The following is a 23,723-nucleotide window of genomic DNA, read 5'->3' on the forward strand; positions in this document are numbered from 1 at the left end:
GGCGGATCAGGGCACTTGGAGCCCGAGCTGGGAGCTCGTCGCCAGTGCTATTCAGTCGAGTGTCTATTCCATTACGTATCAGCGCTTTGATCGTGTCAATCGATCACTTGGTCTGGCTGGCTTGGCCTGCCGATGGAAGGGGAGGCGCTGACGTCCCCCTCGACAAATGAGTTTCTATGGGCATTACAACATCGTAGTCTATGCCAACGGATGGGGGACTCTTTTGACCCATTTTAGGGAAATGTACTGGCATTTATTAGCATATAAAGATACGCAATTGTGTATCTCTTGGATACATTTCAAGTGTGTGTCCCTGCCCACACCCATTCACTTGACTTGTATGTGCTCTCTTTGCATCTGGCGAAGGCTTTATCGATTGGACTCTCGATTTCCCAAGCCACTTATTTACTTCTACAAATCAAAAATTGGCGGAAGTAATTTAATCAGATAACCTTTGAGACTAATTATTTGCTTTCGCTTTCTGGTTAGACTACACATCGTCATATCTATATATAGAGCCAGCCCCCATTCAATGTTGAGTTCGGCTTTATACCCTTATCTGCCAAGAGCTTCTATGAAACCATGTGTTAAATTGAACTGAAGCATTAAATTTTCAATTTTTAAATACCCATCGTCTGTATGGGGTGTGTTTCAAGGCTAGTAATATTTTTAATTGAAACCTAGATTGATAAGATCTACGAAAAAGGCCTAGGAACTGTGCAAAGCAAATAAGCCGGCTATAGCGTACCCATTACTTATTTTACTAGATGCAATTGCACTTAAAATTATCTTTAAACTTGTTTTCCAATTTTAATGGGAACAAAGTGCTATGAAATTTGTATTGCATCGTAATAAGAATTTATATTGAGACCAATTTTTTTAACACCTTCAGATGAATTTGAGAATACCTTTTGTTTCTATAACAATAGGGTACTTCATTACCAAATTGCCTCCGTCTATTGAAATAAATTTGCATGCATCCAAAAATATCTATTTAGATCATCTCAAAAAACACCAGTGAAATAAAAATGCGATTGAATGTGTTCTTTTTATATACAACAATAGGAATTTAACATTGAGTTCTGTTTCATTATATTAATAATTTTGCTAACTTTATTTAATCGATTGGTAATTTTCACAGTATAAATAAATTTGTTATAATTCGACCTATTTTTAATTAATTTCTTAGGTGTTTGGAGGGTCCAATGAAGAATGCCTTTTCACCGCATCTGAAAGATAAAGTATCTGCATGTTATTTATTGATACTTTGTCTAGTTTAATTGGGCTTACTTTTATGTGCAGAACCGCCTGGACTTTTCGCAGGCTTGACTAACGGGATTCCAGTAAAGTCCTGAATTACAGCTCATTACAACACCTCTCGAGCCAAAACACTTGACGTATTGGGAGCAATCGCTTTGAAAAACGTCAAAATTCATGCCCGCTGCGCAAGAAATCGATTGACTCGCCCGAAGATTTGTGCAGTATTTATTGGACCAATCACATGACTTTATCTCCGGGTTCCAATACAGCGGATCTGGACACTTGCGCTCCAATGCCACGCCATTACTACACTGCAAATACATGGTGCAGTCCGTTGGATGTGCAAGGAAATCCACTCCAGGTCCGCAAACCTTCTCCTCTGGATTGGCATTTTCATCGTCGTTGTAGCAAACACCTGAGTCTCCACTGCAAAAAAATTTGTGATAGTCCCAATAAAGATTAGCTGGGCACTCCATAATTAGTTCATTTCCGTTGCTGCAGTGAATATATTTGTGACAATTTGTTGGGTGGGGTAAATATTGATACCCGGTACTACAAGAAAATGGTGGTAAACTTGAAGTTGTGGTGTCAGGGGATGAACTTGATGAGGGTTCTAAGGTTGTAGATCTTGAGGAAGATGGAATTGGACTACTCGTAGTATCGTATACTGGCGTGGAACTTGTGGAAACTTGTCCTGCAGTACTGTTTTCCCCAGGTGATAGGGTAGAATCGTCTAACGTTGTGCTCTCCTTGGGAATATTCGTCGTACTCACAACCGTGCTACTTTCGTCTGTTGTTGTGTCCTGGGTTATAGTAGTAGATGTGTCAGGAATCGGTGTAGTAGTATCATCCTCAGGTTTTTCGGTGGTCGTCTCGATTGTAACAGTTGTGTCGTCTTCACTCGTGGTGCTCCCTTCAGGATGATTAGTTGTGTCCTGGGGGACAGTGGTAGATTCCTCAGGAATCGGTGTTGAATCTTCTACTGTAGTATCATCCTCAGGTTTTTCGGTAGTCGTCTCTATTGTAACAGTTGTGTCGTCTTCACTCGTGGTGCTCCCTTCAGGATCATTAGTTGTGTCCTGGGGGACAGTGGTAGATTCCTCAGGAATCGGTGTTGAATCTTCTACTGTAGTATCATCCTCAGGTTTTTCGGTAGTCGTCTCTATTGTAACAGTTGTGTCGTCTTCACTCGTGGTGCTCCCTTCAGGATCATTAGTTGTGTTCTGGGGGACAGTGGTAGATTCCTCAGGAATCGGTGTTGAATCTTCTACCGTAGTATCATCCTCAGGTTTTTCGGTAGTCGCCTCGATTGTAACAGTTGTGTCGTCTTCACTCGTGGTGCTCCCTTCAGGATCATTAGTTGTGTCCTGGGGGACAGTGGTAGATTTCTCAGGAATCGGTGTTGAATCTTCTACCGTAGTATCATCCTCAGGTTTTTCGGTAGTCGTCTCGATTGTAACAGTTGTGTCGTCTTCACTCGTGGTGCTCCCTTCAGGATCATTCGTTGTGTCCTGGGCGACAGTTGTAGATTCCTCAGGAATCGACGTTGAATCTTCCACCGTAGTATCATCCTGACGTTTTTCGGTAGTCGTCTCGATTGTAACAGTTGTGTCGTCTTCACTCGTGGTGCTCCCTTCAGGATCGTTAGTTGTATCCTGGGGGACAGTGGTAGACTCCTCAGGAATCGGTGTTGAATCTTCTACCGTAGTATCATCCTCAGGTTTTTCGGTAGTCGTCTCGATTGTAACAGTTGTGTCGTCTTCACTCGTGGTGCTCCCTTCAGGATCATTAGTTGTGTCCTGGGCGACAGTTGTAGATTCCTCAGGAATCGACGTTGAATCTTCCACCGTAGTATCACCCTCAGGATTTTCGGTGGTCGTCTCGATTGTAACAGTTGTGTCGTCTTCACTCGTGGTGCTCCCTTCAGGATCATTAGTTGTGTCCTGGGCGACAGTGGTAGACTCCTCAGGAATCGGTGTTGAATCTTCTACCGTAGTATCATCCTGACGTTTTTCGGTAGTCGTCTCTATTGTAACAGTTGTGTCGTCTTCACACGTGGTGCTCCCTTCAGGATCATTAGTTGTGTCCTGGGCGACAGTTGTAGATTCCTCAGGAATCGACGTTGAATCTTCCACCGTAGTATCACCCTCAGGATTTTCGGTGGTCGTCTCGATTGTAACAGTTGTGTCGTCTTCACTCGTGGTGCTCCCTTCAGGATCATTAGATGTGTCCTGGGCGACAGTGGTAGACTCCTCAGGAATCGGTGTTGAATCTTCTACCGTAGTATCATCCTGACGTTTTTCGGTAGTCGTCTCGATTGTAACAGTTGTGTCGTCTTCACTTGTGGTGCTCCCTTCAGGAACATTAGTTGTGTCCTGGGGGACAGTGGTAGATTCCTCAGGAATCGGTGTTGAATCTTCTACCGTAGTATCATCCTCAGGTTTTTCGGTAGTCGTCTCGATTGTAACAGTTGTGTCGTCTTCACTCGTGGTGCTCCCTTCAGGATCATTAGTTGTGTCCTGGGCGACAGTTGTAGATTCCTCAGGAATCGACGTTGAATCTTCCACCGTAGTATCACCCTCAGGATTTTCGGTGGTCGTCTCGATTGTAACAGTTGTGTCGTCTTCACTCGTGGTGCTCCCTTCAGGATCATTAGTTGTGTCCTGGGCGACAGTGGTAGACTCCTCAGGAATCGGTGTTGAATCTTCTACCGTAGTATCATCCTGACGTTTTTCGGTAGTCGTCTCGATTGTAACAGTTGTGTCGTCTTCACTTGTGGTGCTCCCTTCAGGATCATTAGATGTGTCCTGGGCGACAGTGGTAGACTCCTCAGGAATCGGTGTTGAATCTTCTACCGTAGTATCATCCTGACGTTTTTCGGTAGTCGTCTCGATTGTAACAGTTGTGTCGTCTTCACTTGTGGTGCTCCCTTCAGGAACATTAGTTGTGTCCTGGGGGACAGTGGTAGATTCCTCAGGAATCGGTGTTGAATCTTCTACCGTAGTATCATCCTCAGGTTTTTCGGTAGTCGTCTCTATTGTAACAGTTGTGTAGTCTTCACTCGTGGTGCTCCCTTCAGGATCATTAGTTGTGTCCTGGGCGACAGTTGTAGATTCCTCAGGAATCGACGTTGAATCTTCCACCGTAGTATCACCCTCAGGATTTTCGGTGGTCGTCTCGATTGTAACAGTTGTGTCGTCTTCACTCGTGGTGCTCCCTTCAGGATCATTAGTTGTGTCCTGGGGGACAGTGGTAGACTCCTCAGGAATCGGTGTTGAATCTTCTACCGTAGTATCATCCTCAGGATTTTCGGTGGTCGTCTCGATTGTAACAGTTGTGTCGTCTTCACTCGTGGTGCTCCCTTCAGGATCATTAGTTGTGTCCTGGGCGACAGTGGTAGACTCCTCAGGAATCGGTGTTGAATCTTCTACCGTAGTATCATCCTGACGTTTTTCGGTAGTCGTCTCGATTGTAACAGTTGTGTCGTCTTCACTTGTGGTGCTCCCTTCAGGAACATTAGTTGTGTCCTGGGGGACAGTGGTAGACTCCTCAGGAATCGGTGTTGAATCTTCTACCGTAGTATCATCCTGACGTTTTTCGGTAGTCGTCTCGATTGTAACAGTTGTGTCGTCTTCACTTGTGGTGCTCCCTTCAGGAACATTAGTTGTGTCCTGGGGGACAGTGGTAGATTCCTCAGGAATCGGTGTTGAATCTTCTACCGTAGTATCATCCTCAGGTTTTTCGGTAGTCGTCTCTATTGTAACAGTTGTGTCGTCTTCACTCGTGGTGCTCCCTTCAGGATCATTAGTTGTGTCCTGGGCGACAGTGGTAGACTCCTCAGGAATCGGTGTTGAATCTTCTACCGTAGTATCATCCTGACGTTTTTCGGTAGTCGTCTCGATTGTAACAGTTGTGTCGTCTTCACTTGTGGTGCTCCCTTCAGGAACATTAGTTGTGTCCTGGGGGACAGTGGTAGACTCCTCAGGAATCGGTGTTGAATCTTCTACCGTAGTATCATCCTGACGTTTTTCGGTAGTCGTCTCGATTGTAACAGTTGTGTCGTCTTCACTCGTGGTGCTCCCTTCAGGATCATTAGTTGTATCCTGGGGGACAGTGGTAGATTCCTCAGGAATAGGTGTTGAATCTTCTACCGTAGTATCACCCTCAGGTTTTTCGGTAGTCGTCTCGATTGTAACAGTTGTGTCGTCTTCACTCGTGGTGCTCCCTTCAGGATCATTAGTTGTGTCCTGGGCGACAGTGGTAGACTCCTCAGGAATCGGTGTTGAATCTTCTACCGTAGTATCATCCTGACGTTTTTCGGTAGTCGTCTCGATTGTAACAGTTGTGTCGTCTTCACTCGTGGTGCTCCCTTCATGATCATTAGTTGTGTCCTGGGCGACAGTGGTAGATTCCTCAGGAATCGGTGTTAAATCTTCTGTCTTAGTTTCGATTCCGGAACTATCTTTTCTAGCGCTTTCTACTTCAACCGGTGGCGATTTGGTTTTTGTTGGATTCGTTATGTTTCTGTGATAGTAGTATGGTGCTCCAATATTCAGCTTTGATGCCGTGTCATCGTTTTTGTTTAAATGGATGTGGTTAACTTTTTCACTTGTCCGAGCTTTTATAAACTTAGTACCACTGTCGTAGTGATTACTTTGCTTTTGTAATGACTGTTGATGTTCTGATTTTACGTGCACTATTTTTGTAAGCACTACAGTCACTGCAACACATATTACAAATTGATTAAAATTAAACTTTTTATTCTTCATCACTACCGCCTTACGTTCGAGTTGCACAGAAGCATTTGGTGAAATGATACCTGTGCTTTGTGCATTCATATTTATAACCCCAATCGAAGCTCATTCACCATCTTATCTGATCTTTTTCGCGAAGTCCGTTATCTTCAAGAGGAACTCAATTGTATGCCGTCTGGTGAAAAACAATTACGTTGTATTGCTATTTCTTTATTTTGATTAGTATTAATGTACATTTTTGGGTGTTACAAAATACTACCTCGTCAAGTTGGCGGTTATTGCACCTGGTGGGCACCAGAGAACTCAATCGCATTATCGCAGGTATAGTCACACGATTGAAGAGGTTGGTTCCAATTCAAACCACTCGGGCAGCTCAGTTTAAAGCCAATGTTGTAGACACACTGGATAAATTTAGTGCAGTCCGGTATATAGGGCAAAAATGGTAGCCCGGATGCGCAATTCAAGGTCGATGGTGTAGTGGTCTCGTTCTTGTCATCAGCACAATGCTGTGACTCCCAGGAGCACACATTCAGCTCCCGATCCCAATAGAGGCCGTCCGGACATATCTTCAAAATTCCCTCACCGTACAGGCATTGATAATACTCTCTGCAGTCGGGTGCTGGGAGAAACAGATCTTCGTCAGCACACAGGACTGGAGGTGGTAGTGTTGTGGCTGGAACCTCCGTGCTATCCTCCACAGTGGTAGATTCATCTGTTGTTAGATCGATGGTGGTATCTTCTCCAGACGAGGTCGATCCACTTACAAGGAGTGCAAACAATCCAAGTAATCCGATAATCTGAAAACCTTAAGAAAACTACGATATTGGTTTTCAGTTCATTGTGTAACACTACCTGAACTACCTTTCATGTTTTAAAAATTACACTTTCCGACAGAATAGAACTTTCAACTAGGGTACTGTGCTTATATAGCATATTCCTCAACTTTATACTGAACTAATCGCCTCTTGGTTATCTGTGGAATCTGCTTCATTTACACGTGTATTGACAGTCATAAGTCATACTAAATCAACTTCACATCTTTTGATAAATTTATTGCCGTTCAATTTTCTATAAAAAGTGGATCGAAACGAATTTTCTCATTGCACCTCAATAAAGTGAATACATACATATTTTAAAATAAATGTTTTTTCAACAAGGCAGACAAAACTTTACCTTACTGTTCACAATTAGAAGGATACCATAAAATGTTCATCAATAAATTTGTTAATGTTAATATTGCTAAGTATTTACTTGTCGATTCCTTGGTCTTTACGTGTCGATTCTTAATTAGTACGCTTTATCAGTATTGACCATACTTAACTACTAACGCGTGTACATTAAGTGTTCTGGGAATATAATACTTCTGTCCTAGATACTTCAAGTGCATCCGGAAACAAATAAACTGCGATTCGCAAAAAGCTTACTGTATTTTATTTTTACAATTATATATTAGATTTTATAAAGTTGTGCTTTAAATTATCAAGTTGACTTACACGATTTACTTTAATATGATTTCCTTCCATTCGATCTTTAACGATAAGAATCACATGACAATCAATTTATTAATTAAAATCTGTACGGAATAATACATATATATTATAAAGATATACAAAATATAAAAAATCCTCGGAAATTAAAAGCAATAAGAAATATATTTACAATTTCAACATCCATTTATGAGTCTTCTCGATTCTGTGACTTACCTTTTTTTTTTGCCTCCATTATCTTATCGCGAATAATTGAAAAGTCAATTACTTGTTCTTGATAACCGGAAGTTCAAGGGTTACGCATTACCATGTATATTGTAACAATAGAAAATGGAGTATTCATAACTGAATTAAAAAACATTTAAATTCGATTTTGTGGATTTTACGATATTAACCAATTTTATTTTCTTTAATGAATAGTTCACATTCATTATCAATCAAGTTATTTCAGTCTTATCATGTTTGGCCAAGATAGTGATAATGAGAACACTTTAGTGACTTGTTGTATGCTAATTAAAGGCTGAATGAGATGCAGCTCGGAATGCTATAAATGCACCGCCTACTGCAAGTTATTCATTGGTTTTGGTTTGTAGATCACCGATCGTCGCTGCAATGAAGTGTAAGTACCTGAAAAGAATATAAATATTATTTTTTTAATATTAAAGACAAACGGTTTTGGCTTTCAGTGGTCTGGATGTTGATGTCCTTGCAGCTTATGCTTTTGGCAACTGCTCTTAGTGCCAGACAATGTGTCAAGCCAACTGCTTCGCCAAAGCCCCCTGAGGATCCTGACGATCCCACTGATGATCCCTGGGATCCCACAGATGACTCATCGGAGGATCCATCTGATTCGACCGATGAACCATGGAAGCCCACTGCTAAGCCCACAGAAGTACCAACTGAACCGCCCTCGAACATCACATCTACTGAAAATCCATCGGAACCAACTGAAAATCCATTGGATCCCACGGGAAATCCCACCAACGAACCATCGGAGCCAACCAAAGAATCCACTGAAAATCCATCGGATCCCACAGGACAGCCCACTGGAGAAACGTCTAATCCCTCAGATCAACCCACTGACAGTCCAACAGATCAGCCGAGTAAAGAACCAACTGAAGAGACTGAGATACCGGGGGGAGAAACCACCACTGAAGGTACTTCGGATTCCACTGCAGAGCCCACAGGAGAGTCATCAATTCCCACGCATGAGCCAGAGGAATCCTCGGGCGATCCATCAGGTCCGACAAGTGCTACCACCGAGACAACTCCCAACGTGGATGCAAACGCCTCCTGTCGAGCTCATCAAGGTGTCCAATTCCTGCCGCATCCGTACGATTGCCATTTATACATACATTGCGATGGGGATATTGGATTCGTCAAGGATTGTCCAAGTGATCTGTACTGGAACTCGGTTAACCAGACTTGCGACAAGACCTGTGCCTAAGCAAATAAAGTAAAGTACATAAAGTACAAATAAATAGCATGCTCTCAAATAACGTTCTTTTACCTAGCTGGGTTTTCTTTTAACTTTTTTGGGATCTTGAGGTGGAACAAGACCTTGTTCGTGACATTCATTCATAACTTTGCGAATTCCGAACACCAATCTTTGGGGAGTGTCTACATTGAGATAGGTGATGACTTCCAGGAATAACGATTCCCAAAGTTCACACCTCAATTAGACCGACATAAAAGGGCCATGTCTAACATGATCAGCATAATTGATAGAGATAAGGGTCACTTAGAGTCAGCTAGTCGAAAATAATGTGGTATATAAAAGGCACCAACTTTTTGGCAATTAGGCGGAGTACATCTCAATCGTCACAAGAGGAATAATAGAAGTGAACAAGATGAAAGGTGAGAGTCTGCAGTACCCTAGCAGTAACAAGGACTCTAGTTACTTTTCTCGTATCCAGCTACTCTGCTCACTGTGGTGGCACTCACTGCAGTGGCTGCCCTAGTTGGAGCCGCCGATCCTGAATGCATATACCGGAGAACTAGGAACCTCCCGATGCACTGGCCGAAACCCCTGAACTGTTCCTCCTACTACCGTTGCACCACCAAGAACGCGGTTCGCACGGTGACGTGTGCACCCGGCAAGGAGTACAACCCCAAGAATGGCAAGTGCACGATCGCAGGACGAAGTCTCTGCAAGCTGAGTCTTCTAGCTCCACTCGCTGAGGTAGGTTCTAGATTGGCTTTTAGAGTTTGATAATGTCCCATTCATCGCAATCCCTAACTTTTATCCGAACTTCTGTAGGCCACCAATGTGTGCTCCACCGAGGTGAACGGAGCGTACATAGCCAATAGTGGTTCTTGTGGCGAGTTCTTCATCTGCGACGAGCAGATTGCCTATCCACAGAAGTGCGATTTAGGAAGCTTTTTCAATGAAACCCTGGCCGCCTGTGTACCGGATGCAAACTCCACGTGCTGGCAGAACCTGTGCATCAATAAGACCAGTGGTGTCTATTTGGAAAATGAGGCGAACTGCGGTAGCTACTACGTGTGCTCCGCTGGAGAAGCCACTCTTCAGACTTGTCCCCAGGGCAGCTTCTTCAACACCTCAGCTGCCGCCTGTACTGTCGATCAAGGAAACTCACAATGCTGGGTTAACTACTGCATTGGACAGGATGATGGATCCGCTGTGGCCGACAAGTCCAACTGCTCCGTGTTCTATGTGTGCTCCAACAATACGGCTACTGCTCAAGAATGTCCCGAAGGAAGCTACTTTGAGAACAATAACTGGGGTTGTGTTCCCGGCACTTGCACCACAGAGTCACCATGCGATGATTCCACAACCACCACCACTGAACCTTGTGCTGAGGAGACAACGGAACCTCCGGCATCCTGCGATTGCGGTGATATAAAGAACGCCGACTTCATTCCCGATGAAGAGAACTGTCGCAAGTACTTCATCTGCATTAATGGTGTTCTGGTGGCCGGAGATTGCGGCAAGGGTAACATGTTCAATGCTAACCTCAGTGTTTGTGAGGTTGATGCTGACAACACTTGCTGTGTGGCGGATTGTACGGATGGCGAGGCTAAAGTGGATCCCCAGGACTGCACCAAGTACTTCAAGTGTCAAAGTGGCGACTGGACTTCCGTTTCCTGTGATAGTGGCAGTTATTTTAATGAAACTCTGAACTGCTGCCAAGTGGATGTGAATAATGTGTGCATTGATGCCAAGAGCACTTCACCACAGACCCCGACAACCACAACCGTTGAAACTATTTCTGTCAACAAGTGCAATGCAAGGGATCCTCCAGCCAGTGGAAAGAACTGCTGGACATACCAGTCCTGCATCAATGGCCAGTGGGAGGATGGCACTTGCCCCAATAACACCTTCTTTGACGCCTCCATTGGCATTTGCCGCGATGACACCAAGAATGTCTGCCCGGAAAACAGATCGAGCGGATCGCGCCAGAAGCGAAGTGTGGAAGACTGCACCTGCGAGGGAGGCATCGCGCAGGGAACCATTATAGGTCACTCGACCGACTGCGATAAGTACCTGATCTGCGAGAATGGTCAGTTGGTGGAGGGTGTGTGCGGCGTGGGCAATGTCTTTCAGAGTTCCAGCGGCATCTGTGTTCCAGACACCAAGGCCACTTGCTGGGTGTGCTCCAACAAACCGAATGGCTACCAGATGGCCGATCCGACCGACTGCACCAGCTATTTGACCTGCTGGAATGGCCTGGCCACAAAGCACACCTGCGGCTCCGGCGAGTGGTACAATGGCGATGGTAATTGCGTCATCGATGTCAATGCCAAGTGCATCAACCCATGCACCTGCGGCAATGGCAACGTGGCCCATCCCATCTGCACCAAGTACTTCCAGTGCACGGACGGAGTGCCCCAAGTGGAGCAATGCGTCGTTGGAGAGGCCTTTGATTCAGCAACTGGTCAGTGCTCCACGACCGTGGAGTGCTCAGCCAAAAACTGTGCCACCGCCAGTGAGGGCACCACCTACCCTGTCGCCGGAGAAAGTGGCCAATTCTACGTCTGCCTCAACAACGAGGCCACCATTCAATCCTGCCCGGTCAACACCGGTTACTCCGCCGACCTGGGTATATGCGAAGACCAACCCAGCGTAAGTTAAACCAATTAATTGAGATCAACAATACCATTCGAAATGAAAATAGATCGATAAGTATCACTCTTTCTATATTTAGTTAATCCAAAATACCTCCTTGTTTTCATCAAATTTAGCCCGACTGCGACCAGACTGTTTGTAACAGTGCCTCTGTGGACTCGACGTATGCATCTAATGGCAAAGACTCGTCGACCTTCTGCCTGTGCAAGGATAGTGGTGCTTATATTCAATCCTGTCCAACCGGATTGTTCTACGACGCAACTGAACAAGCCTGCACTTTCGTAAGTAGTCGCCAGGAAAAATACGTAACGCCTTTCCAAAACCTATCCCTTTATTACAGTCCGGAAACTGCGATCCTCTGGTCTGCAATGACCAGTCGGAGTACTTCGTCTCTCCGGACTACGAGGACCCGAACAGTTTCTGCTTGTGCCGCGCTGGCGAACCCATCACTGTTCCCTGTCCAATTGGCTACACTTTCAATACCGAGACGCTCGAGTGTGTTCTTATTCCACTGCCAGATGTGAGCCATTAAATTCCTTCCTGAAGTACATTGAACATGAGTTGATAATGTATCCCAAATCCTCTTACAGCCCCGCTGCTGCGCAAATGGCTGCGTAGGAAAGACGGACTTCTCTACTTTTCCAACTATTAAAGGTACCGATGGCTTCTGTGTTTGCGTAGACGAAGTTCCCAAGTACACCAGCTGTCCGGAAAACTCCCAATTCGATGTGGAGCTAAGTGCCTGCGTCGCCACTGAGGTAGGCATTAGTTAGAGCTGTGTTCCAACCATATCTAATTGATATTTCCAGGAGGAAACCACATGCCCTGTGAACGCTTGCACTGTCGGCATTTGCGAGAACGCTCAGGATTTCGATACCTTCCCTGTTCCGTGTGAGCCCTCCGCTCTTTGCTACTGCCTCGACTCCTGCCCCATCTATGAAACCTGTCCCGAAGATATGGTCTATGACGAAGATATAAAGATGTGCACGGAACCAGAGGTGGGTGGTGCCAGTTTGGAACTTGCAATATAAAGATTATCCTCAATAACTAAAATTTACCCTTCAGGATCCTTCTGTGGTCTCCCGGTGCAATGCTGAAAAATGTGACAGCATTCCGGATTTTACACCATATGCGACCATCAAAGGAGCGGATGGCTTCTGCTATTGTAATGGCGGCTTGCCCGTTTTTCAGGAATGTGAACAAAACACGGAATTCGATCCCGCCCAGGGAATTTGCCAAAGGGTTGTGGTAAGAAATTACCGTGAAAAATCAAGTGATTTTAGGTTAATGTCGTAATATTATCAGGATCCCTGTGTGACCGCCTTGTGCGATGCTAATCAATGCGCCACCTTGGGCAATTACGTGCCCTTCCCAACAAACACGGCCAGCGATGACAGCGATGCCTTCTGCTACTGCGCGGATGGGGAGGTAGTCTTGGAGCAGTGCAGCCCCGATATGGTGTTCAATGCGGACCTGGGACGATGCACAGTTCAGGCTGTAAGTAGAAGGATACATCTTCTGAAGACACACTGCTCACATTCTGAATGTTTCGCAGGCACCCGAGTGCGTTTGCGCGCCCGGCAAGTGCAGCAGCTCCGATGACTACGAGACATATGCGGCTCTGAATACGAATGCAGGCTTCTGCCTGTGCGTGAGCGGAACTCCTGTGTTCCAAGAGTGCTTAGATGGCGAGACGTATAACAGTGTCCAGGGTGCCTGCTTTTCGAGCAGCGCCAAGATCAGTGCCTCCGGCCTTTGCGATGCCAGACGATGCCACAGTCGTGCCGTTGTGGATGCCACTTTTGCGGCAGTGAATACGACCAGTGGATATTGCAGCTGCCAGGATGTCGGCGTGTCCACCTTCATCAATTGTGCGGATGAACATGTTTACGAGGAGAGTGCGGGAACTTGTGTGGTAGGGGCCTGCGATTACACCAGCTGCTTGAACCGAATTGCCTTCGAACCCTTCGAGGCGAAGAACACCACCGAAGGATTCTGCTCCTGCGACGGTGTGCCCAATTTCCATCACTGCCAGGCGGGACACGTCTTTGACAAGGCGCAGGGTATATGTTTGCTGAAGGACGCCATGGCCATGATCTCTTGCAACCTTAGGGAATGCCTGAAGCGAAGCCAATTCGAGCCATTTGCCGCCGAGAACACCAAGTCCGGCTTCTGCTCCTGTGACGATCTGCAGCGCGTTAGTGTCACCTATCATCCGTGCGGTGAGGGCGAGATCTTCGCTCCGGAACTCGGCATGTGCACCAGCCACAGCATCCAGAAGCGTTCCGTGGAGGCGGAGGAAAACGTAAGGTCCCTGAACTTGTTCAAGAAATTCTTCCCAAAACTCTTCTAGGCCAGCCTTGAGCTAGCTTTCTATATACTCTTATATACACTATCCTACGACCTTAGTTGTTATTTATGAGTTATGTTTTATGTGAATGAATGTTCCGCTTGTTCCACTTCTATACGTATTAAATACCCAATAATGTACTCTAACCATATATGCGCTACAATAAATTCAAAATAGATGAATTACAAACATTTCGGCTTTTTATTATGTGTGCCTATAGAATGGAACATGTGGATATGGGCTTTTTCAGAAATGAAAGTATAACTATGATATATTATATTATATCATATTACATTATTTAGTCAGATTATGTGGGACAGATTATATTGGTTAAAAATAATACTCCTTCCTTCCGTTCCAGATTTGTATCTCGAATGAAATGCGCTCGGTACCAGCGAACTGTTCCCAGTACGAGCTGTGCATCGATGGTAATTGGCGGCGACGCACTTGCTCTGACCGGCGATACTACAATCCGGAGCAGCAGAGATGCCTGGAGCCGCGAGATGACTTAGTCTGCGCCTACGCAAGGGTATCGAATGTAACGACATGCACCACCATCAGCGAATCCCTGACTATTCCCGCAAAAAGTGGCAATTGTATGCAGTACTTCCGCTGCTCCGGTGGCAAATGGCGTCTGCGCAACTGTCCGAAGCAGCACTACTACTCCCCGTTGATAGGATCCTGTTTGCCTTTCCCGCGGGGTCATGAGCAGGACAGGAATCAAACTATTTGCAGCTGGGCGATGAGCAAGCTGGCTGGTAATACCTCAGAAGATTGCCAGCACCTGGCGGTGCGTCCTTCTTTGGCGGGCGGCTGTCAGAGCTATCTGATGTGCCTGGACAACTCATGGTGGCTGCACCAGTGTCCCTTGGGCATGTACTTCAGTCGGGAGCACAACTATTGTCTGCCCAATGATGCGGGGCAGTGTATCCTGCCGGCGGAGCGGAGTGGAAACTGCTCCAACGGAGAGAGCAGATCCGTGGTGGGCAGCTGTCACAGCTACGAACTGTGCTCGGATAATGGCCAGTGGATGAGGAGGCGCTGCCAGGAAAGGGAACAGTTTGAGCCCGTGCTGGGCTGCGTGCCCAGTGATGGAAGCTGTCAAGACAATGGGATGCGACGCATCTGCCGGGAGGGGGAATTCCAGGCTCAATTCGGGAACAACTGCTCTCAGGGATTTCTGTACTGCGAGGCGGAGGAATGGCATCTGGGTAGCTGTCTCAAGGGGCACAGTTTCGCTAGGAATCGCAATAAGTGCGAGTTACAGTCACAGTGCCAACTCCAGATAAGGGATCTCCCAGCGGACAACCAGTGTTTGGGTCAAATGGATGGCCTAAGTGTCGCCGATCCCACAGATTGCACACGATTTTACCTGTGCCTGCAGCAAGTGCCCACCATCCTGCAGAGCTGCTCCTCCGGCAGCTTCTTTGACTCCACCCAAGGATACTGCCGACCGAATGATGGCACTTGCCAGCTGGCGATTTGTAACGGACTAGAAGATGGCAAGCTGGTGGCTCATCCGGACGATTGCCGCTCCTACTACAGCTGCTCCAGCCAGAATGGAACTAGTCTGGTGCAATGCGATGAGGGTCAGTATTTCCATAGCTTGCTTTCAATTTGCCGAGTAGATCACGGCCAGTGTCGAAAAGTTTCCAATCAAGATGACCCGGAAACTGCACCCAGATTGTGCTCCGGTCTTCATGGCGTTAAACTACCTCACGAGCTGTACTGCAATTTGTACTACGCCTGTGTCAAGGGACTAGCTATACCCGTTGAGTGTCCAGTCCAACATCAATTCAATCCGGTGCTATCGATCTGCGAACCGGAATCACAGGCCGTACAGCCGTGTCCAAACGGTCAGCTGGATGGAAACGTCAGCTACGTTTATAGCTGTGGAAACCTGCAGGACGGCACCTTCCTGGCCAATCGGACGGACTGTACTCGGTACTTTATCTGTGCCGGAGGAGTGGCCACTGCTCAGCGATGCGCTGCAGGCACCTTTTTCGATCCGGAGCAATTGCTCTGTCTTGCGGACGACGGCTCCTGTCCGCTGGTGGAATCAGTACCCGATGATGATGACAATCCCAATAACCAGCACGTGCCACCAGATCCGGTGGTTTGCGAGGGCAAACATGGTCATCTAATGCCCGATCCGGCCAACTGTAATAATTTTTATCTCTGCGTCTCGGGAAAACTCCGGCATGAGCTTTGCTATACGGATAACTTCTTCAATGCCTCCTTGCAACAGTGTCAGCCCTATGAGGTAGCCTCTGATGGGAATAATCAGACAGAAAGTCCATTACAATCGCGACAGTTCGAGCTTGGAGGTCAGGAAAAGGCAGTGACAAATGGAGTCTGCAAGGATACACCCACCTCTTTTGCCGGAATTTGTGGAGTCATCGGAAATGGTGCCTCCGTGGCGGAACAGGGTGATTGCCGAAGATATACCAGTTGCGAGGACGATGAACCCGTTTCCCAGCGATGTCGCAATGGCGAGAGTTTCGACAGCCTTTTGGGCATCTGCCGACAAAGCGATGGAACCTGCCTCTTGGAGAACGGCGTAAGAGTGGGAGTCTGCAACGGAAAGCACGGACAACTGGCCCGGGATGCGGACAACTGTCGCGGCTACTTCACTTGCGTTCATGGCCAGCAGATCGACGGGGAGTGCGCCCAGGGCGAGTTCTTCAACCGGCTGACCAACAGCTGCGAATTGGATGTCCTGCAGCAGTGCAAGAGTGACACAGACGACGTGATCATCGCTGACAATCTGGGTTAAGTGAATGATTAGGGTCGATGTGGATCTAATAAGTTAAGTTAAACGTATGGTGGTGGTTAAATACATATACTAGAAAAGCAACTGCAAGAAGGAGGACTGGGCAGAGCACTTAGTATCCAAGATTTCTAAATAGTATGTTGCTATTGGAGGCCACAAAAATTGACCTATTTGAGCTCATGACGCAACGCAGAAGACAAATAAATGTCAATTGCCTACTTCAATTCTTGAATCTCACTTGTGTTTCACTAACTAAACGATATTGTCAATCAAAGACAATGGAGACCGACAAACGTCGTAGTCAGCACGCACTTACCCCCGAAAATAACCAAATGAGGCAAGGGTTCTGAAATTATTAATGACGTGCATTCAATCAAAATAGATTCCCAGCCAGGCAATAATAGTACTTACACCACACGGAGTAGCCTCTCTATTTTTATGGTCACGAATTTGACCGAGTAATCATGAAAAATGGTGCGTGGCTTAGAGTTCCCCTGGGATAGCTTCATTCGAGCCTCCAATAAATGTTGCCTATAGGTCAACCTCTATTCCATGTATGGGGAGGGATTCATAGCGAAAGCGCCATGACGACCAAAGGACCCCATGGACAACTGACGTCACTCACAACTATCAATATTGTGGTCAGGATACGCTGGCCTGATTTAAAATTAGAAAGTCATCACGAAGAACCTCGTGTAACAGCGAGTCAAATACCATATTAATAGGATATTCGTGTTAAAAGTGAAGTCCGTATATGCCACATAGCTCTTTAGAATGGGTGTGAACTTTGGTTTGGTCAGTGATGGGAAAGTGCAGATTATAGTTATTGTCCTCTAAATGGCGAAGGTACTGTATTCAAACTATTAGAAGGGTCTATATTATAACTTTGCTTTAGCTTACTTTTCATTATAAAAAGCTTTATGGATACATTACTTTCTGTCCAAATAAACTGGACATAATATTTTATCCCAGATGCATTTCCTAGACAAGGAGGATTCAACGGAATTATAATTTAACTCAACGTTGAAAAGTCCCATAGGACCCGGACACTTAATATGCGCCTTTATGGGTTTCCACGTAGGTACAATCAGTACTCCTCCCACAGCTGTCCACCACCCATCGAGAGAGCCGCGACCACGAGTACCACCGTGATTAGCTATCTGTCCCTGAGTGTCACTGTCCTGGCCAGAGGGTCATAGCTCCTGGTCGGTCAATCGGTCGGGAACCGTCGTGGTGAGCGGTACGCCGTAGGCAGAGCGTACAGTTGGATCTGGTTTAATGGCCATTAGAAGTGCTCAGGATGGACGTGCGAGCGTGTGCTTGAATAATGTGAACCTTGATTGAAAGATAATAATTACAAGCCACACAAAATCAATAAAAGTGGCCCAGTTCGAACTGTGAATTCTGTGAATTATAGTGGAGTGACTAAAGTGGCTGGCAGATCTGCAGTTTAACGATCTTTTTTTTTTTTGCTAAAGGGCTAAAACGTTAGCAAACAATTAAACTATTGCAACCCGAAGTGCATATGAATAGAAACCGCAATCAATAATCGATTATCCATATAAGAGTAGTGCTTGAAACCGACGGGAGCGAATCAATAATCCTTCAATTGTTGTGATTACTTCAATGGCATGGGACTTTTCACAACTGCCAACGAACGCTGACATTTCCAGGACGTCCGTCGCACGCTTATTAGTGATCCAGGTACGAGTTGGATTTATTTGTCTGTCGTCCAGTGGCAATCCACTGGCCAGCACCACCCATTGCCATATCCACACATGGTACTACACACATATCCCAATACCAAATCTAGGGCAATTATTTAGAACTATTGTCATTCGGCCGCCTGGGAAAGTGGTCACCACTCGTAGCAACAAGTTTGCTTCTGCCCCACTAAGGATTTTGCGATCCAACTGGACTCGCTCCCACAGTGCACTAACGTTAATGTGAAGGCATTAATCCCAATGGCTGTAGTTGTGCCCCCCACTTGCTAACCCAATAAAACCCTTGTCGAGCTATCCAAACACCTTCCACGGGTCAATGTCAAATGCGTGCCCGAGTTCACCTTTTGATTGGAACGCGCTTGCAAATGAAGATACAAATACTCTTAGGGGTATAAATTAACGCCCTGCCCGAGGCCAGTAGTATAAACATAAATGAATAGTTAATGCACCCATTGTACCCATTGGACCCACTGGAATATCGGGGGATAAAAGTATGATATGCGCAGCTACGACAACTCTTGAATGACAGTCCACGAATCGCTCCCCCGCAAGTTTCCGAACTTGTCACTTTAAATAGTTTATCATGGGTAACGGTGCAGGTGCTCCAAACTAGGCCAAATTAGACAGTGGCCCCATATGACCTGCCGCCCCATCCACAGAATTCCTTGACGCCATAGAGAGAAGACGATGAGCAGTCAAGAAGGAAGGTCCGGCGAGAGGTCACACATCTTTCAGATCCGCATCGATAGCGTCGAGGATGAGAGCACCGCCCCCATAACGGAGGCCAACTCACGGGAGGATCTCATTGGTAGTGCAGCCCGGGAGGGCGACAGGATCAGCGAGCAGTCGGTCTTTCAGTTTCCAAGTAAGTATAAAGGATTATTGTTCCTGATTGGGTTATTTAAATTTAACTTATTCCCTCCTCAGGATTCCTTTCGGTGCCAACGCTGCGAAGCCCACGACAATCCCCGGATCCCTCCAACACCAGGCAGGTGATGTCCAGTCCCGCCAAGAGCGAGCGCATGAGCCGCCGAAGTCAGACAAAGCTGCGCCCACGGCGACTTAGCCAGGATAGTGGCATTGTGGCTGGCAGATTAATAGGATACGGGGTGAGTTTGGAAACGAAATAACAATTCCAGGTTACTGAACCGTCAATATGTAACGACAGGAGGGGGCTTTAATTGACTCCGATCTGCAGCCAAGACACGTCGAATCGGATCCGATAGATAGCGTTTATAGCTGCCAAGGGAGCCATAATGTTCCTGTGGAGAACCCGAACAAACCCGCCACTCCGATTCCGCCCAAATCCAAGCTAAGTGCCAGTCGGGCCCGTGCCGGATCGGCTGCGTACACGGAAAAGTGGCTCAACTCCTCGGTGATGCGGACCAGCAATGGCAATCCCCTGTTCCCCAAATCCAACTCGATAGCCATGCCACTGCCCACGCATCTGGAAGCTGAGTCCGCGGAACCGAGTCCCACGCAGGCCTTTGGGCCCAAGATAGTTGGAAATAATGATGAGGATATACCTGGCACCGCCATGCGTAGGAGCTTGGGTCTAAACTTGAGTCCCACGCTGGGTTCCGCCGACCGTGTGAATCAGTCCTACGAGGTAATGGAGTCCTCGCACTCCAACGTTTTACCCGACCAATTCGGCTATAGACAACTCATTCCCACGGAAAGAAAGGCTTCGGACACAGCGAGTTCCGTAAGTGGAAGTTACTACGGCAGTCGAAAGGCCAGCAAAAGCAACAGCCTGGGCGGCGAGTCCGGAGACGAGAGAAGGGTCAGTAAACAGGACAGAGAGGGCTTGGATCCGGAGTCACTGATGTTCCGAGATGGCAGGCGGAAAGTGGACATGGTGCTGGCCTGGGAGGAGGAGGACCTGGGCGTTATGACTGAGGCAGAGGCCAAGCGTCGCGATAACCGACGCTCTTTTATGGAGAATCTCATCAAGGAGGGACTCGAGGTCGAGCTGGAGGACAAGTCGCAGTCCTTCAACGAGAAGACTTTCTTTTTGAAGATCCATCTGCCCTGGCGGCTGGAAACACGACTGGCTGAGGTCATGAATCTGAAGCTGCCCGTGAAAAGATTCATCACCATATCCGTGAAGCCATCTTGGGTGAGCATATCGGTATGATTATAAGTTAAAAATCTAAATGGTTCTATTTTCAAAGGATGAGGAGAATGTTGTGCTTAGGAATATGCAATATTGGAAGGATGTGTGGCAGCGCTTGACCAAGAAGATTCAGCTGGACCAAACCCTGCTGGAGGGAGAGACTACATTTAAGGCTGCAACATCTAATGGCAATCCGGAGGAGCAGTAAGTAGAATCATATAGTTTCGGGAAAAGAACTTAGTTCTTAAAAATGAACTCTATTTTCCTGCACTCCAGGTTTATTGTTAAGGATCGGGCCACTGCCTTCACCAGTGCCCAACGATCACTGATGGTGATGCAGGTGCTCATCCGGACACCTTTCGATGAGAGCGACCGCAGCGGCATCCGGCGGCTGATGAACGACGGCACCTATCTGGGCTGCTTCCCGCTGCACGAAGGGCGGTACGATCGCCCGCACTCCAGCGGAATCTCGCTGGACCGCCGGGTTCTCTACCAGACGTGGGCCCATCCCTCCCAGTGGTACAAGAAGCAGCCGCTGTGCCTGGTGCGCAAGTACTTCGGCGACAAGATCGCCCTGTATTTCTGCTGGCTGGGATTCTACACGGAGATGCTCGTCTATCCGGCCGTGGTGGGCACGCTCTGCTTCATATACGGACTGGCCACTCTGGAGTCGGAGGACAATACGCCCAGCAAGGAGATCTGCAATGAATATGGCACGGGGAACATCACTTTGTGTCCACTTTGCGACAAGGCGTGCAGCTACCAACGACTCTCGGAATCGTGTCTCTTTTCACGACTCACCTATCTCTTTGACAATCCCTCGACGGTGTTCTTCGCCATCTTCATGTCCTTCTGGGGTAGATCGCATGAAATCCTTGCAAATGCATGATTTTTATTTGTATCTTTTGTTAGCCACCACTTTCCTGGAGCTCTGGAAACGCAAACAATCGGTTCTTGTCTGGGAGTGGGACTTGCACAACGTCGATATGGACGAGGAGAACCGTCCAGAATTTGAAACGAATGCCACCACATTTCGCATGAATCCTGTCACGCGGGAAAAGGAACCCTACATGTCCACCTGGAACAGGTCCATAAGATTTGTAATCACCGGTAGTGCAGTGCTTTTTATGGTGACTTATTCAAAGTAATATTTAATTTTACAATTATAGAGTTTCAAACTATTTGTAGATCTCCGTGGTCCTCTCTGCCGTGCTGGGCACCATTCTTTATCGCATAACCCTGGTGTCTGTCATTTATGGAGGAGGCGGATTCTTTGTTAAGGAGCACGCCAAACTCTTCACCAGTGTCACGGCTGCCTTAATCAATTTGGTGGTCATTATGATACTAACACGAGTAGGGTTTCTTTTTTGGATTGTGCAATTCATAGCTTGGAAATAAACCATATCTACCTTACAGATCTACCACCGCATGGCCATCAAGCTGACCAATCTGGAGAATCCCCGCACTCACACGGAATACGAGGACTCCTATACTTTCAAGATATTCTTCTTCGAGTTCATGAACTTCTACTCCTCGCTCATCTACATTGCATTCTTCAAAGGGCGGTTCTTTGATTATCCTGGAGATGATCAAGCCCGCAAGAGTGAGTTCTTCCGGCTGAAGAATGATATCTGCGATCCGGCGGGTTGTTTATCCGAACTGTGTATCCAATTGGCCATCATTATGGTCGGCAAACAGTGCTGGAACAACTTCATGGAATACCTTTTCCCCAAGTTTTGGAACTGGTGGCGTCAACGGAAGCATAAACAGGTGGGTAGTGCAATCAAGGATTGAAATACATTGAAACTCATGTTGATCATAATCCATTTCAGGCCACCAAGGATGAGTCGCATTTGCATATGGCCTGGGAGCAGGACTATCACATGCAGGACCCCGGACGCCTGGCCCTGTTCGATGAGTATCTGGAAATGAGTGAGTACCTCATGATCTTATCTTATTATCTGATATTTATATATAATTGTTAAACCCACCAGTTCTTCAATATGGCTTTGTTACTCTGTTCGTGGCTGCATTTCCACTGGCACCGCTCTTTGCCCTACTAAACAACGTGGCCGAGATACGTTTGGATGCCTACAAGATGGTCACTCAGGCCAGACGTCCTTTGGCGGAGCGGGTTGAGGACATTGGAGCTTGGTACGGTATCCTTCGGATCATCACGTACACGGCCGTCGTATCGAACGCCTTTGTGATTGCCTACACAAGTGATTTTATACCCCGAATGGTGTACAAGTTTGTTTATTCCGAAACCCACACTTTGGCTGGCTACATCGAGCACTCGCTGTCCATCTTCAATACCTCGGATTACAAAGAGGAGTGGGGTGCCTCGGTCAGCGAAAAAGATCCCGACACTTGCCAATATCGTGGCTATAGGTATGTTTCTACAACTCCTCTTTTGGTTGTGCACCACTTCATACGTATACATTCAGAAATGGCCCCAAGGATTACGAACCCTATGGACTGAGTCCCCATTACTGGCATGTCTTTGCTGCCCGCTTGGCATTTGTGGTGGTCTTCGAGGTGGGTATAATAAATAGCAATTATTTTATAGCAATGATAAACTCGAATAATCTCGACTATGCAGCATGTGGTGTTTGTGATAACTGGCATCATGCAGTTCATCATTCCGGACGTTCCATCCGAGGTGAAGACGCAAATGCAGCGGGAGCAGCTGCTGGCCAAGGAGGCCAAGTACCAGACCGGCATCAAGCGTGCTCAGGGCGACAGCCAGGACATTATGAGCCTGTTCCGGGACACCAGCAACCGGGCGTCGATAGCCGGAAGCACGGTGACGACCCGAGGCAGTTGGGCACGCCGCTTCAGTCGTCTGAGCGATGGACTGGACGCCCATGTGGAAGTGGCCGCCCGTCCACGACGGTCTGTGGAATCCACGGTTTGGGAGGTTTCCTGACACGAGGAAGAGGCCGAGAGTGAGGCCCAGGATCAGAGCAAGAGATGAGGCGGCAGCAGCAGATTGTCCTCATTCAAATACCAATACTCGTCTCCTTTAACCAATTCATGTAATCATGTTATTTTATGTGTAATTGTCGTTAAAGCTCCACAGTTTATAATTGTTGGTTAATCGCAAATATAAGTAATGTAAATAAATTATTTTCAATGTTGTCTGAAAATTAAAATTGTTATTTTTTCA

At 46.8% G+C, this 23,723-nt stretch overlaps 5 protein-coding genes across 6 annotated transcripts; 3 read left to right on the forward strand and 2 right to left on the reverse strand.

Moving 5' to 3' along the window:
* Positions 1–1,085: 1,085 nt before the first annotated feature.
* On the reverse strand, positions 1,086–6,121 carry LOC117139105 (mucin-5AC). Its single transcript, XM_033301238.1, has 2 exons — positions 1,291–6,121; positions 1,086–1,229 (listed from the first exon to the last, which is right to left on the reverse strand). Exon 1 carries the CDS (start codon positions 6,096–6,098, stop codon positions 1,293–1,295), a length of 4,806 nt encoding a protein of 1,601 aa, XP_033157129.1. The 5' UTR covers positions 6,099–6,121; the 3' UTR covers positions 1,086–1,229; positions 1,291–1,292.
* An 87-nt stretch (positions 6,122–6,208) lies between these two features.
* On the reverse strand, positions 6,209–6,926 carry LOC117139136 (peritrophin-1). Of its 2 annotated transcripts, none has more exons than XM_033301286.1 (2): positions 6,876–6,926; positions 6,209–6,819 (listed from the first exon to the last, which is right to left on the reverse strand). In XM_033301286.1, the coding sequence occupies exons 1-2, from the start codon at positions 6,880–6,882 to the stop codon at positions 6,290–6,292; spliced, it is 537 nt and encodes a 178-aa protein (XP_033157177.1). In that variant the 5' UTR covers positions 6,883–6,926; the 3' UTR covers positions 6,209–6,289. The 2 variants fall into 2 exon arrangements, with proteins under 2 accessions (XP_033157177.1, XP_033157176.1); XM_033301285.1 differs by having other exon boundaries at positions 6,867–6,916.
* Positions 6,927–7,831: 905 nt separating this feature from the next.
* On the forward strand, positions 7,832–8,980 carry LOC117139284 (endoglucanase). Its single transcript, XM_033301514.1, has 3 exons — positions 7,832–7,836; positions 8,095–8,120; positions 8,188–8,980. Exons 1-3 carry the CDS (start codon positions 7,832–7,834, stop codon positions 8,946–8,948), a joined length of 792 nt encoding a protein of 263 aa, XP_033157405.1. The 3' UTR covers positions 8,949–8,980.
* Positions 8,981–8,986: 6 nt separating this feature from the next.
* LOC117139285 lies at positions 8,987–16,887 on the forward strand. The gene is made up of 12 exons (XM_033301516.1): positions 8,987–9,001; positions 9,304–9,358; positions 9,418–9,683; positions 9,762–11,588; positions 11,708–11,872; positions 11,932–12,111; positions 12,182–12,349; positions 12,401–12,589; positions 12,657–12,839; positions 12,897–13,088; positions 13,147–13,896; positions 14,303–16,887. The coding sequence occupies exons 1-12, from the start codon at positions 8,987–8,989 to the stop codon at positions 16,715–16,717; spliced, it is 6,405 nt and encodes a 2,134-aa protein (XP_033157407.1). The 3' UTR covers positions 16,718–16,887.
* Positions 16,888–18,398: 1,511 nt separating this feature from the next.
* On the forward strand, positions 18,399–23,528 carry LOC117140845 (anoctamin-4). Its single transcript, XM_033303969.1, has 13 exons — positions 18,399–18,418; positions 19,098–19,303; positions 19,366–19,547; positions 19,607–20,557; positions 20,613–20,758; positions 20,831–21,411; positions 21,467–21,684; positions 21,743–21,907; positions 21,971–22,324; positions 22,387–22,486; positions 22,549–22,945; positions 23,002–23,092; positions 23,157–23,528. Exons 2-13 carry the CDS (start codon positions 19,126–19,128, stop codon positions 23,481–23,483), a joined length of 3,690 nt encoding a protein of 1,229 aa, XP_033159860.1. The 5' UTR covers positions 18,399–18,418; positions 19,098–19,125; the 3' UTR covers positions 23,484–23,528.
* The last annotated feature ends 195 nt before the right edge of the window (positions 23,529–23,723 follow it).

Source organism: Drosophila mauritiana, chromosome 3L (assembly GCF_004382145.1).
Source record: "Drosophila mauritiana strain mau12 chromosome 3L, ASM438214v1, whole genome shotgun sequence".
NCBI classification, from domain to species: domain Eukaryota; kingdom Metazoa; phylum Arthropoda; class Insecta; order Diptera; family Drosophilidae; genus Drosophila; species Drosophila mauritiana.